The sequence below is a fragment of the Helianthus annuus genome, chromosome 2 (genome assembly GCF_002127325.2).
Source record: "Helianthus annuus cultivar XRQ/B chromosome 2, HanXRQr2.0-SUNRISE, whole genome shotgun sequence".
Lineage (NCBI taxonomy): Eukaryota > Viridiplantae > Streptophyta > Magnoliopsida > Asterales > Asteraceae > Helianthus > Helianthus annuus.
In genome coordinates, this window is record NC_035434.2 from 4,479,246 (window position 1) to 4,492,666 (window position 13,421).

Consider the following 13,421-nt stretch of genomic DNA (forward strand, 5'->3'; position numbering starts at 1 on the left):
CATCATCAACACCACAAGGATCTCACTTCATAAAGATAAAGTCTTTTCACGAGCATAACTCAAGGGGGAGCTTATGTTAAGGGGGAGTTTGTCAACACACTTCCTACATGATACGGGTAGTTTGTTGATACACTTTCTACTTTCAAGACGTGAAGACTTTGAAGATCCTCCGACATTGAAGACTTAAAAGGACATCAGAGTCTTGAAGACTTGAAGACCAAAGACCGTCGAAGTTCAAGACGAGTCTACATTTTTAGAAGATCAAGACAAAGCTACAGCCAAGGGGGAGTTTGTTAGTGCACTTGTGTCTGTACTTTGTCTGTATTCGGTCTGTATGTAAACGATGTCCTTGGTAGTCTGTAAGTTGACCAAGTCAACTATCCTCCTAGTTTGACTTGGCCAATAAGTTGAAAGATATCTGTCTGTATCGAAGGATAGCCTCGAAGGATACTGTTGATCCTTCGAGGTGCTCGAAAGATATGCTTCGAATATTAGACCTCGAAGGATCATCCTTCGAGGTCAATGCTCATCTTTCGAACATGTTGTGATCGATAGATGATCCTTCGGACCATCTATCGGATCCTTCGAGCAGACCTGATGTGTTTGGGTATAAATACCCATGCATGTGTTGAGTTAGTGTGAGACTTGTTAGATAGAACACACACTTCCGAGAGATAAGCTTGAGAGCATTCTGCCCGGAAACTCACACACACACTTTGAGAGTTTACAACTTAGATTTGTAAACATTGTGCTTGTAACCGAAACCTTCATTTGCATTAATACGACTAGTGTTAATCGGTGAATCTTTGTGTGTTTGTGTTTATACTTGTCTCATCCCGGTTTGCCTACTAGCTTGGATTCCGCACTCGCTAGTGGGTTAGTATAACAAGGTTTAGGTTTGTTCTCGATCCTCCGAGAGGGACCTACAGTTATATTTTTATTTTATTAGTTTTGGTTTTATATATAATTTGAAACCCGAGTTATACTATACGCCTCCGCCAACATCTATTATTTGACCGTTTCAATTTCAGTTTATGTTAAAATTTGGAAAACTTGTGTTAGTTATGTTCATGACAATTATATCAACAATGTTCAGATAATCATGTTAAGTACTTATTTATTTTTGGTTGAATCTTTGTATTCTTTGTGATGAGAAATGCATATTTTATTCTAAAATGAATATATGTTATATGTCTGTTTGTATTGTTTGTTTTGATGTAGGTTCATGCGTTCTTGTTTTCATTTGCATTCTATAAGTGCTCACAAACAGTTCACGAACATATTCATTTCCTTTATGAACAATCACAAACAAGAAAACTCGTTCAGTAATAAGGGTGGCAGTGTAGTTATTAATAACGTTCCTACGTGGTAATCTATGACCCAAAACATTGAGTCTAATGTGGTTTCATTACATGTCGTTTTTATTTTAATTAACATTCCAATCACCTATAATTTATAAGTAACATTTTTTATCATTTGATTATGTAAATCATGTAGTGAAATGGTAGTTACAGGGGAATGATTTTCCTTACAAAATTTTGGAGCTTGACACGACCCACTCAGGCAAAGCTCCAGTAAGATTATTTGCTGTTAAGTAACTATTAAATAAAAAAAATAACTATTAAATACTCACCTTTTAAGAGAAACCATCTAAGTTGTTAAATAGAAGTAGAGAAAATATAGCTGAAGATAATTCACATACATGTCGGCATGACTCAAACTGGAAAAAGATGATGGGATCTCACCGGTCAAATTATTAAAACTCAAATCTCTGCATAATAACATATATCAAATATAAGTCGCAAGATAGTGTAAATTTGATATATGCCAAACACGTTCGATACTTTTTAAGTTGATGTATTATACCCTGTAGAGGCTTTCTCTTTTAAGGATGGTGGGTTCTAAGTCCCAAAAGTCATAAAGTGAATATATATATATATATATATATATATATATATAGGGGATGGATCATGAGAAAACTAGTTTAAATGAGAAAACCAAAAAACTAACTAAAAAAACCTAAAAAAAACCAAAAAAAATACCAAAAATTTTTTTTTTTTTTTTACAATTTTTTAATAAAAAATCGCTACTTTATATGTATGGAAAAAAATTTTCAAAAAAAAAAAATTTTTTTGTTGTACTGCACATGTGCACTAATACGGAAAGACTAAACCACTTAACCCACCACCCACCGACACCCCCCAAAAACCTAAACCCCCCCCCCCCCCACCCCCACCCCTAAAACCTAAATTCACCCTCCCACCAAAAGCCTAACCCCCCCACCCCCACCCCCCAAAAAACCTAAACCCCCCCCCCCCACCCCCCACCCCCCAAAAACCTAAAACTAAACCCTAAACATAAACCCGAAAAAAACCTAAACCCCCCACCCCCCCCCCCCCCAAAAAAACCTAAACCCCCTCCCCCACCCCCCACCCCCCAAAAACCTAAACCCCCCACCCCCCACCCCCAAAAACCTAAACCCCCACCCCCCACCCCCCAAAAACCTAAAACTAAACACTAAACATAAACCCGAAAAAAAAACCTAAACCCCCCACCCCCCCCCACCCCCAAAAAAAACCTAAACCCCCCCTCCCCCCTCCCCCCACACCCAAAAACCTAATCCTAATCCTAAACCTCCAAAAAAACTAACCCTAAAAGCTAAACTAGACTCAAAAAGCTAATTTTAAGCATGTAATGCAATTGTAGTACATGTTACATTGCACATGTGCACTACTATAATAATAGTGGAGAAAACAAGACGACACCATAAATCTTTTTTTATGTCATAAAAAATATGCTCGAATATACTTGAATGAAAGATAAGAAAATTTGTGATCTTATGGTGCCATTTTTGTTTTAAAATGATAACGTATGGAGAAATGGGAAATGTTTGAAAATTTATATATTTTTTGTTCCAATTTTACCCCTCCTTCATTAAAAGTCCCCCCTCCTTCATTAAAAGTCTCCCTCCCTCTCCCTTTTAGTGGATTTTAGTTAGTTTTCTAGTTTTCTCATTTATATCTAGTTTTCTCATGATCCTCTCCCTATATATATATATATATATATATATATATATATATATATATATATATATATATATATAGTGAAGAGTTCAAATGAGAAGAAACTTTTTGTAAAAAGAAATTTTAACCAATAAAAATGCTTTATTTTACTTTATTTAATATAAGTATTTAATATTACTATAATGGTAATATGGTAAAACTATAAAGATCATTAATTAGTAGATTCCTCTTTAATAGCTAACTATATTAAAATTTGTAATTTATCTTCAAATTATATAATTTTTTCAAAAAAAAAAATAAATAAAAATAAAATAATTTAGAGTGTAGGATAAATTACAATGTGTATATGATAAATTACGGGTTGTGTAGGATAAATTTTAACATGTGTAGGGTAAATTTTCGAAAGGTGTAGGATAACTTTTGATGTGTGTACTTAAAAAACATTAGTGTGAAGGATGATAGTTTTTATGACTAATTAATTAGTCAAAGATAATAATAAATGAGATAAGTGAAAAAGTATTTAATGTTTTACAATTGTACCCTTTGTTTTTTTTTCTTCTCAATTAACTTTTCTTCTCAAATGAACCTTCCCCTATATATATATAGCGCGGTTAACATACATTATGAGTAATCGTACTTAATGTACGGGACAATCCTGACCGTTAGATCAGAGATAATCACGCATGGCTTAAAAATTACGCATGTATCAACTTATCACGCATGGGTACTTAATCACGCATGGATAATCAACTTAAAAATTACGCATGGATAATCACGCTTTAATAAAAAAAGATCTGACGGTCAGGATAGTCGCCTACGTGAAGTATGATTAGGGCTTTTGTACATTATTCTCTCTCTCTCTCTCTCTCTCTCTATATATATATATATATATATATATATATATATATATATATATATATATATATTATTTGTGAACAAAATGAACTTATCCTGACCATTGATTTTGTAGATCCGGATTTTTTCTTTAGTGGCAAGATTTTAGTTATTTTTTGTAACTTACATGTATTTTAATAGACACAAGGGTACAATGGTATTTTTCTATCTTCATTTAATTAATTGATTTTTTTTCTTTTTCCTGATTTCTCTTTCCAATTAAAAGAATATTTAATTACATTCTCTATATTTTTTTATCTCACATATTACCTAATTTAATATTTGATAATTTAAAAAAAAATACAAACATTATTAAATATTGTTCCATCTAAAAGATGACTAACAATATTTAATTACATTCTCTATACATATATGTGTTAGATCAATGTTTGATGAAAAGATGTATAGTGGAAACAATATGTAGTAATACACAAGTGTATAAGTCTGGTATATATTGACATGTATACGCTATGTACTTGAATAATACACAACTGTATACTAACCTGTATACACATATGTACTTGAATAATACATAAGTGTATAAATATGGATTATACCTACCCATGGAAACAAGATTTAATAATACACAAGTGTATAAGTCTTGTATATACTGACCTGTATACACATATGTTAAAAAACATAATTTAATTAGGTTTAATATTTAATTTTAAAAGAAACATAAGAGTTTATTTAAAAGAAACATTATCCCTTCAATATCTTATAATTAATTAATAATGGAGAAATAATTAAAAATGAGAGAGAGAGAGTTAAGAGATCGGAAAATTAAGGGATTTTAATTAAAAGTATTTGGCTAATGTCAATCTTACCCTTTTAATCTAAAAAATGATCAAGGGTCAAGATTAGTTTACTCAGTTCACTCTTAAAAAGTTGTCCACGCATGATCCTAATCCTATATATATATATATATATATATATATATAGAGAGAGAGAGAGATAGAGGGGGGGGGGGGTTAAGATTAATGCGAAAACCATTTTTATTGTAAAAACCACGAGAATCAATGTGAACACAATAAAATAAACCCATCCTACCATCACCAAAAACCAAAACACCCACCCCCACCCCACCCCACGCCACCACAACCCAAAAACCTAAACACTCCCACCCCAACCCACAAAAAACCTAAAAACATAACCCCTCACCCCCACCCATGTTAGGATTTAGATCACACACACGATCAATAAACAAAAACAATAAGAAAAAATAGACAATAGATTTACGTGGTTCGGTCACAGTGTGTAACCTACGTCCACGGGGGTAACTAGGGTTTATATTTTATTGAGTGATGATGATTACAAGTACAAGAGATATATTTATAGGCTAGAATTAGGGTTAGTCCCTTGCTAAACAAGTAACTAAACATCTGGGCCTAAAACACTTTAAGGCCATTAGAGTTAGGGTCGGCCGAACCCTTTCCCTTCTTCTCTCTAATTCTTGGCTAGCCTTAATGGGCTGGGCTGAAGACAACATCTCCAACAATCTCCCACTTGGTGTCTTCAGACCTCGAACTGCACCATCTCTTCTGTACTTCTGTAAATGAAAATCCCCCTTGATCTTCAAATCTCCCTAGTTACCCCACCTTCTCAGCATTATTCCTGAAAGCCAGCTGAAGCTATTCAGCTTATCCAACACCACAACCTTGGTAAACATATCTGCTGGATTCTTAGCACCTGGGACATTCTTCAAACTGATTGATCCTTCACTGATCAATCCTCTGACAAAATGATACCTCATCCCTATGTGCTTCGTCTTCCCATGATAAACATGATTCTTTGCAAGTTTCACTGCACTTTCATTGTCACAATACAACAGGTAGTCAGCTTGATTCTTCCCTAACTCTTTCAGAAAAGCTTTCAACCATACTACTTCATTACTGGCCTCAGTTGCTGCCATGTATTCAGCTTCTGTAGTAGATAAAGCCACACTTTTCTGAAGTTTGGACATCCAACTCACTGCTGTTCATCCCACTGTAAAGACATATCATGCAGTGCTTTTAAATGTCTCTTTACAGCCACCCAGGTCAGCATCTGTATAACCCTTGAGAACCACATCCTTTCCTTTAAAACACAACCCCATCTTTGATGTACCTTTCAAATAACGAAGCACCCATTTAACTGCTTCCCAATGTTCTCTTCCCGGATTTGACATAAAGCGACTGACAACTCCAACTGCGTGTGCTATGTCAGGTCTCGTGCATACCATAGCATACATTAGACTTCCTACAGCAGATGCATATGGAACTCTAGCCATATCAGCTTTTTCTTCTTCTGTTCTGGGACACTGTTCTTTAGTAAGCTTGAGGTGACTTCCTAAAGGCGTGTTTCTAGGCTTGGTCTTCTCACTGTTCATACCAAATCTCTCTAACACTTTCCCGATGTACTTCTCTTGGCATAATGTCACTGAGCCATCTTTCTTGCTTCTGGTTATACTCATCCCGAGTATCTGTCTGGCTGGACCCAAATCCTTCATCTCAAATTCTTTGGTCATTTGCTTCTTTAACCTGCTTATTTCTTTCATATCGGAACCTTCAATTAACATATCGTCAATGTAAAGTAACAATATGATATAAGAGTTGTTGAACTTCTTCAAATATCAGTAATGGTCCATCTGACATCTCTTGTACCCTGACCTCTCTATGAAGTTATCAAAATTCATGTACCACTGTCTGGGTGCCTGTTTAAGACCATACAAACTCTTCTTCAATTTGCAGATCCAATTCTCTTTCCCAACAACCTTGAATCCCTCATGTTGTGCCATATAAATGTCTTCATCTAGGTCATCATGTAGAAAAGTTTTTTCCCATCTAACTGCTCTAGATGCAACTTTTATGCGGCTACAATACTAAGAACCAACCTGATGGTAGTCATCTTCACCACCGGAGAGAAAATCTCATCATAATCAACTCCCTCCTTCTGCTGAAACCCCTTGACTACTAAACGGACTTTGTACCGTTTAGAACCATGGTGTTCTTCTTTTACCCTGAAGACCCATTTATTTTGTAAAGCTCTTTTATCTAGCGGAAGCTTTACTAAGACCCAAGTCTTGTTTTTATCTAAAGAGCTCATCTCATCCTTCATTGCATGCTCCCACTGGAGAAAATCTTTAATCTTGACTGCCTCAGAGTAGCTTTCTGGTTCACCATTTTCTGTCAAGAGAAAATAATTAACTGAAGGATTATATTTATTAGGCGGTTTACTAACTCGGGTGGATCTCCTGACCCAATTTTCTGACGGGCCAGGCTGATGTGGAGGCTGTTCTTCTTCATGCTCTGAGCTCCCACTGTCAGAGACTTCTCCTGTCTCTTTATATCCACCTTCAAACGCTGGTGCTGTATCATCTTCAGAATCTGATTCAGGTTCTATAACTGGTTCATTCTTTTGACCGTCAGTGTCAAACTCAACCACTTCTTTCTGAACCTCTGACTTCTCCAAATTCCTGTCTTTGTATAGCTCTGATTCATTGAATTCAACATGCTTGCTTCTGACTAGCTTCCTGCTTTCATGATCCCAAACCATGTATCCCATTTTATCAGACCCATATCCAACGAGCGTGTACTTCTTTGCTTTGGCATCTAACTTGTCATCTAACTAATGTCACATAAAAAAAGTTATGAACTTTTAAAAAATATGGGGGGAGGAGGAGAGTATGCATGTTCCTTCCTTGTGGAGAGAGAAGATCAACAAACACGTTATTCCAAAAATAACTTTACACCCCTCTTTTTTCGAATAGTTTAGATTATTAAAATCAAATATTCCTAGTAATACCGTACTAAAATTAAAGATAAAAAGATTCTCAATTTCATGGTGCAATTCTTTATTAAACTAATTCGTATAAAAAAAGTTATGAACGTTTAAAAATATGGGGGGGAGATAGAGAGTATGCATGTTCCTTGCTTGTAGAGAGAGAAGATCAACAAACAGGTTATTCAAAAAATAAATTTACACCCCTCTTTTTCCCTTTATATATAGGGAAATGGTAAAATGAAAGCTAACTTGAGTTGTGAGAACCATAAGAACTAGGCGTTCAAAAAGTTTTTTTTCAAATTATTTTTAAAAAATCACTTGTTCAAGCAAAAAAGATGTCGCATGTAAAAATTTACTTCGGATGTAAAAAAAATTAAATAGCAGTAAAGAAATTTTACATTAGGTGTAAATAAAATTTACATCGGACGTAACTTCCGACTCGACATTTTTTTTTGTTTTTCCAGATGTGTGTTTAACATTTTCATGTACGTTTGTGTAAAAAAAATGTGGCCCAACTCACGCGAGAAGTAGGAGTTCTCATGGTTCTCACAACTCGTGGTGGTTCTTAATTGAACCGAATCCTATATATATATATATATATAGGATTAAATAAAAAGTTGATTTTGTCTAAGTAGGATAAGAAGAGATCTTAATTTTTCGTTTTTCAAATGAATGGCTAATATGAAAATGTAGGAAAAAAGTGGGATGTAAGGGTATTTTTGGAATCGCTTATTTGTTGACTTTTTATTTCTATATGCAAGACATGTATATTCCCCCATTTTTAAAAGGTTCGTGACTTTTTTTACGACATTATTTTTTTTAAGAAAAATTGAACCATAAAATCGAACATCTTTTAATCTTTAATTTGAGTTCCATATTGCTATATAAAATATGGCAACTAAAAAAACCCAAAAAGTTGTGTTGTATTAGCATTTTTGTGCTAGATTATTTGTACTACATGTTTTGTCCTATATGTTTTTACACTAGATTTTTTTGTACTTGGACTTTTTTGTGTTGTATTTTGAAAAAACAAAAGAATGAGAGTTTGTGTTTTATGACCAAAATGTTCTTTGATTCCATTAATACTAGTAGTGCCACATGTCATCTCTATACCCTCTCTTCTGAAACTAAACCCAACCAGAAACCACCACCATTAACAAGCACCACCACCACACCAACCGTCACCACCTTGGTTTCCATTGAAGTCACAACCACCACCCTCCCCTATCTTTCTTCTGAAACTAAACCCAACTAGAAACCACCGTCATGTCATCACCACCGAATCAGGGCCAGGGTTGAGTTCATATGCGATTTTGGGGGTTAGGGTTGATGTGGAACGAGGCAATGGTAGTGATGAGGTGGTGAAGTGCAGTGTGAGGTGGGTGGTTGTGGTAGTGAGACCAATGGCGATGGCAGGTGCTACAGGGGGTTGAAGATGGTGGTTGTGCGGTGGGGGTGGGGTGGTGAAGATAAAGAGTAGAGAGAGAAGAAAAGGTCCCTGTGTGTGTATATTATATATATATAATGGGTAGAAATTTTCACATCACCTTCCACGTCACCAAACGTGTGTGTATATTATATATATATATATATAATGGGTAGAAATTTTCACATCACCTTCCACGTCACCAAAAACTAACTGAGACCACAGTTAGAAAAGTCTCAGGGGAGGAAAATAGTAGGAAAGTTGGGACTGTCATGGGGAACTTCTTAAGTTGAGATTATTGTCGGATAACGGGTCAAAGTTTGGATTATTAAAATCCAATTTCCCCATACCTTTAATGTCTATTATTGATAATGTGTTACCCTTTGACAAAAAGGGGGATCAAATCCATATTTCAGAAGAAACAAACAAATCCATAAAATGCCTATTACAAAGAAACATCCTTGCAAGACTGTAATTAACACCAATGTAAGGCTAGCTCACTTGGTAGAGACTCTTGTTTCATAGTGGAAGGTTTTGGGTTCAATCCCAAGCAGTGAGTGTTAGTGGTTGCGGGGTTATAATCATTCAGGGATTTAGAGAGAATTCATACAAACTTCATACTTGCATTACATTCAACATACATATGGTATTTATAGGTTGGGATTACTTGGGGAACAAGGAATCTAAACTTAGGATATAAGATAATAATATAACTAATATTTCTAACTTATGTTATAAGTAATATAATACTAACTTAGGATTAATCATAATTAGGCTAACAGTGGCATCCAACTTTTTGTGTTCTGGCTTTCAAAAGTTGAAAAATGCCAAAACTAATTTATATTTATAAAATGAAAACCTTTGATGATAATCATAAGATAAGCTAGCTAGGAACATGTTGTGAGTTACTAACATTTTTCGTAGACTTGTATGTCCCCCAATGTAGTCGGGAATTGTCCCATTGATGTGACAATTTCTAAGTACCCTGCATAATTCCAAGATGATTGTATTTAATATCTTCACTTGAGTACTAAAGAGCCCTAGGGAATCATCATACAAAAAAAGGCTTACAACTGCACAATTTGGTACGTGTTCATTAATTGCGGGAAAGGAGAAACTGCATCACCTTTCAAGTCACTGATTCGCCTGGATAAATAGAGAGAGAAAGATGTTAATTAGTGCCAAGAAAAAGAAGAAAGAAAAATCTTAGTGGAAAAAGGCATACAAATCAATTAGTTGTGTTAAGTCAGAGATGCTAGAAGGAAAGGGTCCCTCAAAAGAACAACCTTGTATATGCCTGCATGCATCATGATCGAACCGCAGGTTTTAGATAATACATGGTTAGCAAGTTCCATCGATAAATAAAAAGCCAATGCACCATACAAGGATTTCCATCTCCACATATAAACTATTTGATTTAAGGTATCAAGTCCACATGGTAAAAAATACCAACATATATGGATGAAAACGTAACTAAAACTTTGGAAATTCGATTACCTTAAATCAAAATTTCTTAAAAGTTCAATGGTTAAAATAGAAATCGCCAAAAATGCATTACCTTTTTATGTAATTTACCCTACAAGTTGGTTCTTACAATGTCTCTATCTGTGTAAGCTGGCTAATAAATTTTGGTATCGTCCCAGTGAAGTTGTTATCGCTTAGCTTCCTAGAAAACAAGCTCGCAAAAGTTAAAAAAAAAATAGTTTAAATTAGCAAGGGAGGTGATTTGTACACTACCAACATACATTGTTTTTGACCACTTTGCTACAAGAGAGATTAAACATCTTTAAGGGCCAAAAGAGTGAAAAAGATATTTTGGTATTGTGTAGATATGTAAAAATCACCTCTCTCTCTTTATGGATATTTTAACAGTTTTGTACTCACAGTAACGTGAAGTTCGTTAGTTTTGCAAGTGCAGCAGGCAATGGTCCACTGAAACGATTGGACGATAAGTCCCTGGGAATACAAAGAGGAAAAAAGTGATGATCTATTATGGGCATAAATGTCATGGGCGGGCATTTGTATGAGATTTAAAATAGCTAGAATGATGATCCTAGACCCACTCATGTTAGTTCTGTGTATAAGTCTTGGATCCATGTAAGAAGTGAGTTCTCATATAGTATTTATTTCCGAGTTAAATGCTTGGTTGATCTCTGTGGTTTGTAAATATTGCAGACTTGGTCCTAGTAGTTTAATAATTACACACTTGGTCCTAGTGTTTGTAATTTTTGCACTAGGGTGGTCCTTATCATTAACCTAAGTTATATTTTATAGTTAAGTGTATGTGAAATGACATATTTGGCCTCAACAATTAAGAAAACTAAAAATACATAAATTATAATTATTAATAAATTCAAGTGGTGGGTCCCATTTCCTACCCCTACCCACCCCCCACCCCCACTTGAATTTATTAATAATTATAATTTATGTATTTTTAGTTTTCTTAATTGTTGAGGGGCAAATATGTCATTTCACATACACTTAACTATAAAATATAACTTAGGTTAATGATAAGGACCACTCGAGTGCAAAAATTACAAACACTGGGACCAAGTGTGTAATTATTAAACCACTAGGACCAAATCTGCAATATTTGCAAACCACAGGGACCAACCAAGCATTTAACTCATTTATTTCCCTTTAATTATTACTATGCTTGTTTGTGGTTTACTCAAATACATACAGTAATCTTTGTAAGCTATAACTATTGTGAGTATTTCTACTCTAATTAGGCCATGTTTGGCTAAGCTTTTTGAAACAACTTATTGGCTTTTTGATAAGTCATAAGCTCCAAAATGATGTTTGGCAATGAGGGTGTATGTGAGGAGAAAAAACCAATAAGTCAATAAGTCACTCAATACTAACTTTTACAAAAAGCTAATTTTGAAAAACTTGGCCAAACATGCCCTTAATTTGAGACTAGCAGAAGCTAAAAAGGTAACAAGCAAATAGTACAGCAGCCTCAATTGAGTGAGTTTTGCAATTTCTTGTGGTATGGGTCCTGAGAAATTGTTGGTCGAGATATCCCTACAAGAAAATGAATGAATTCACAATCAGATTTGAGTAAAGCTAGCTGCATCATGTTTATATATATATATTCTTCTAACAACAAGTGGTGAATGAATGATGTGGCTTACAAATCTTCAAGGGTGGTAATTCCAGTGAGAGGGATTGGAAATGGCCCGGATAACCGATTTCCCAAGAGTGAGCTGCATGCATAAACACAACATATATGTTAATTAGAAGGCAGGCAAAGATGCAAAGACAGACAGTTGTCCCTACATAAGGCTTAGGCGCATGGTAGACCATTCAGATGGTACAGTTCCATTGAAGTAATTACGACTCAAATCTCTGCAATGCAATATGATTATCATTACACATATAATTAAAAAAAAAAGTTTGATTAATGTCCTATAGAAGAAGAGAGAGATTGTTCTTACAAATACTGCAGGTGCCGAAACTTGACAAATTCTAATGGCAGATTTGTTGTAATATTCAACGATGATAGTGCCCTGGATTGTGAAAGAAAGAAACAAACATCAATTTTTTTTAATGGTTTGGTTTCCCCAAGCTAGGAACATCAAAATTCCTCTTAGTTCCAAAATAAGATGATCGGGAACACTCACAGGTGAGTGATACGGCACACAGTGTTATTTACGAAAGAGCAATTGCATAGTATGACGTAAACAATCGGCTCGGCACTGCATAAATCCTCGTCCAATTTTAACCTCCCAGCTAGCTGTAACTTTCCCCAAATTTCTTTCATTGTTATGGCTGCAAAAAAAAAAAAAAAAAAAAAAAAAACAATCAGTCCTTCCCTCGTTCCCTATCAAAACACAAAATGACCACCTACCCTCTCCCGGATCGAGCTTTGCTGATTGTGTCATCACGAAACTGGAGTACAAAAGAAAAGAAATTGCCATAGACAGCAGCACCTTCTTCATCATCGAGAACTTCATCTAAAGTTTGTTTTGTGTAGATAGGGGGCGGGTGTTCGTGTTTCCAACTGAAAGTTGTGAGCGGACTTATTTTATATAAATATATATAAAGACTTAGGATTGGTTTACCTAAACTAGAACACTTATTTTATATATGTATGTATGTATAGGGGACCGCTAAAATAAGAACCAGTTCGAGTTTTAAAAACCGTGAGAACTATACCGTGCGGGGCGAGGCGGACCAAATATTTTTTCATAAACGTAGTTGCGTGTATTATAAACACAATTGTAAAAAAAATTCAAAAAAAAAATGTCGTGGGTGTAGTTTTGAGCACCACAAGTTTGTGTTTACGGGTACCGTAAATCTAACCGTAAAAT

The 13,421-nt window shown here is 35.0% G+C and overlaps 1 protein-coding gene across 2 annotated transcripts in view; it reads right to left on the bottom strand.

Moving 5' to 3' along the window:
• Window positions 1-13,129, bottom strand: part of LOC110908876 (probable LRR receptor-like serine/threonine-protein kinase At1g07650) — a 35,223-nt gene extending 22,094 nt beyond the window's left edge. Inside the window, exons 1-13 of one of the 2 annotated variants that reach the window (XM_022153872.2) lie at window positions 12,959-13,129; window positions 12,732-12,879; window positions 12,546-12,617; window positions 12,388-12,456; window positions 12,243-12,314; window positions 12,061-12,132; window positions 10,990-11,061; window positions 10,700-10,771; window positions 10,331-10,402; window positions 10,177-10,251; window positions 10,019-10,090; window positions 1,703-1,771; window positions 1,533-1,598 (exon numbers count right to left, since the gene is read on the bottom strand). In XM_022153872.2, the coding sequence (XP_022009564.1) occupies window positions 1,533-1,598; window positions 1,703-1,771; window positions 10,019-10,090; window positions 10,177-10,251; window positions 10,331-10,402; window positions 10,700-10,771; window positions 10,990-11,061; window positions 12,061-12,132; window positions 12,243-12,314; window positions 12,388-12,456; window positions 12,546-12,617; window positions 12,732-12,879; window positions 12,959-13,064 (1,037 nt within the window). In that variant the 5' untranslated portion in view covers window positions 13,065-13,129. The remainder of the gene's footprint in view (window positions 1-1,532; window positions 1,599-1,702; window positions 1,772-10,018; window positions 10,091-10,176; window positions 10,252-10,330; window positions 10,403-10,699; window positions 10,772-10,989; window positions 11,062-12,060; window positions 12,133-12,242; window positions 12,315-12,387; window positions 12,457-12,545; window positions 12,618-12,731; window positions 12,880-12,958) is intronic. The other variant, XM_022153881.2, reaches the window with a different exon arrangement.
• Window positions 13,130-13,421: the final 292 nt, after the last annotated feature.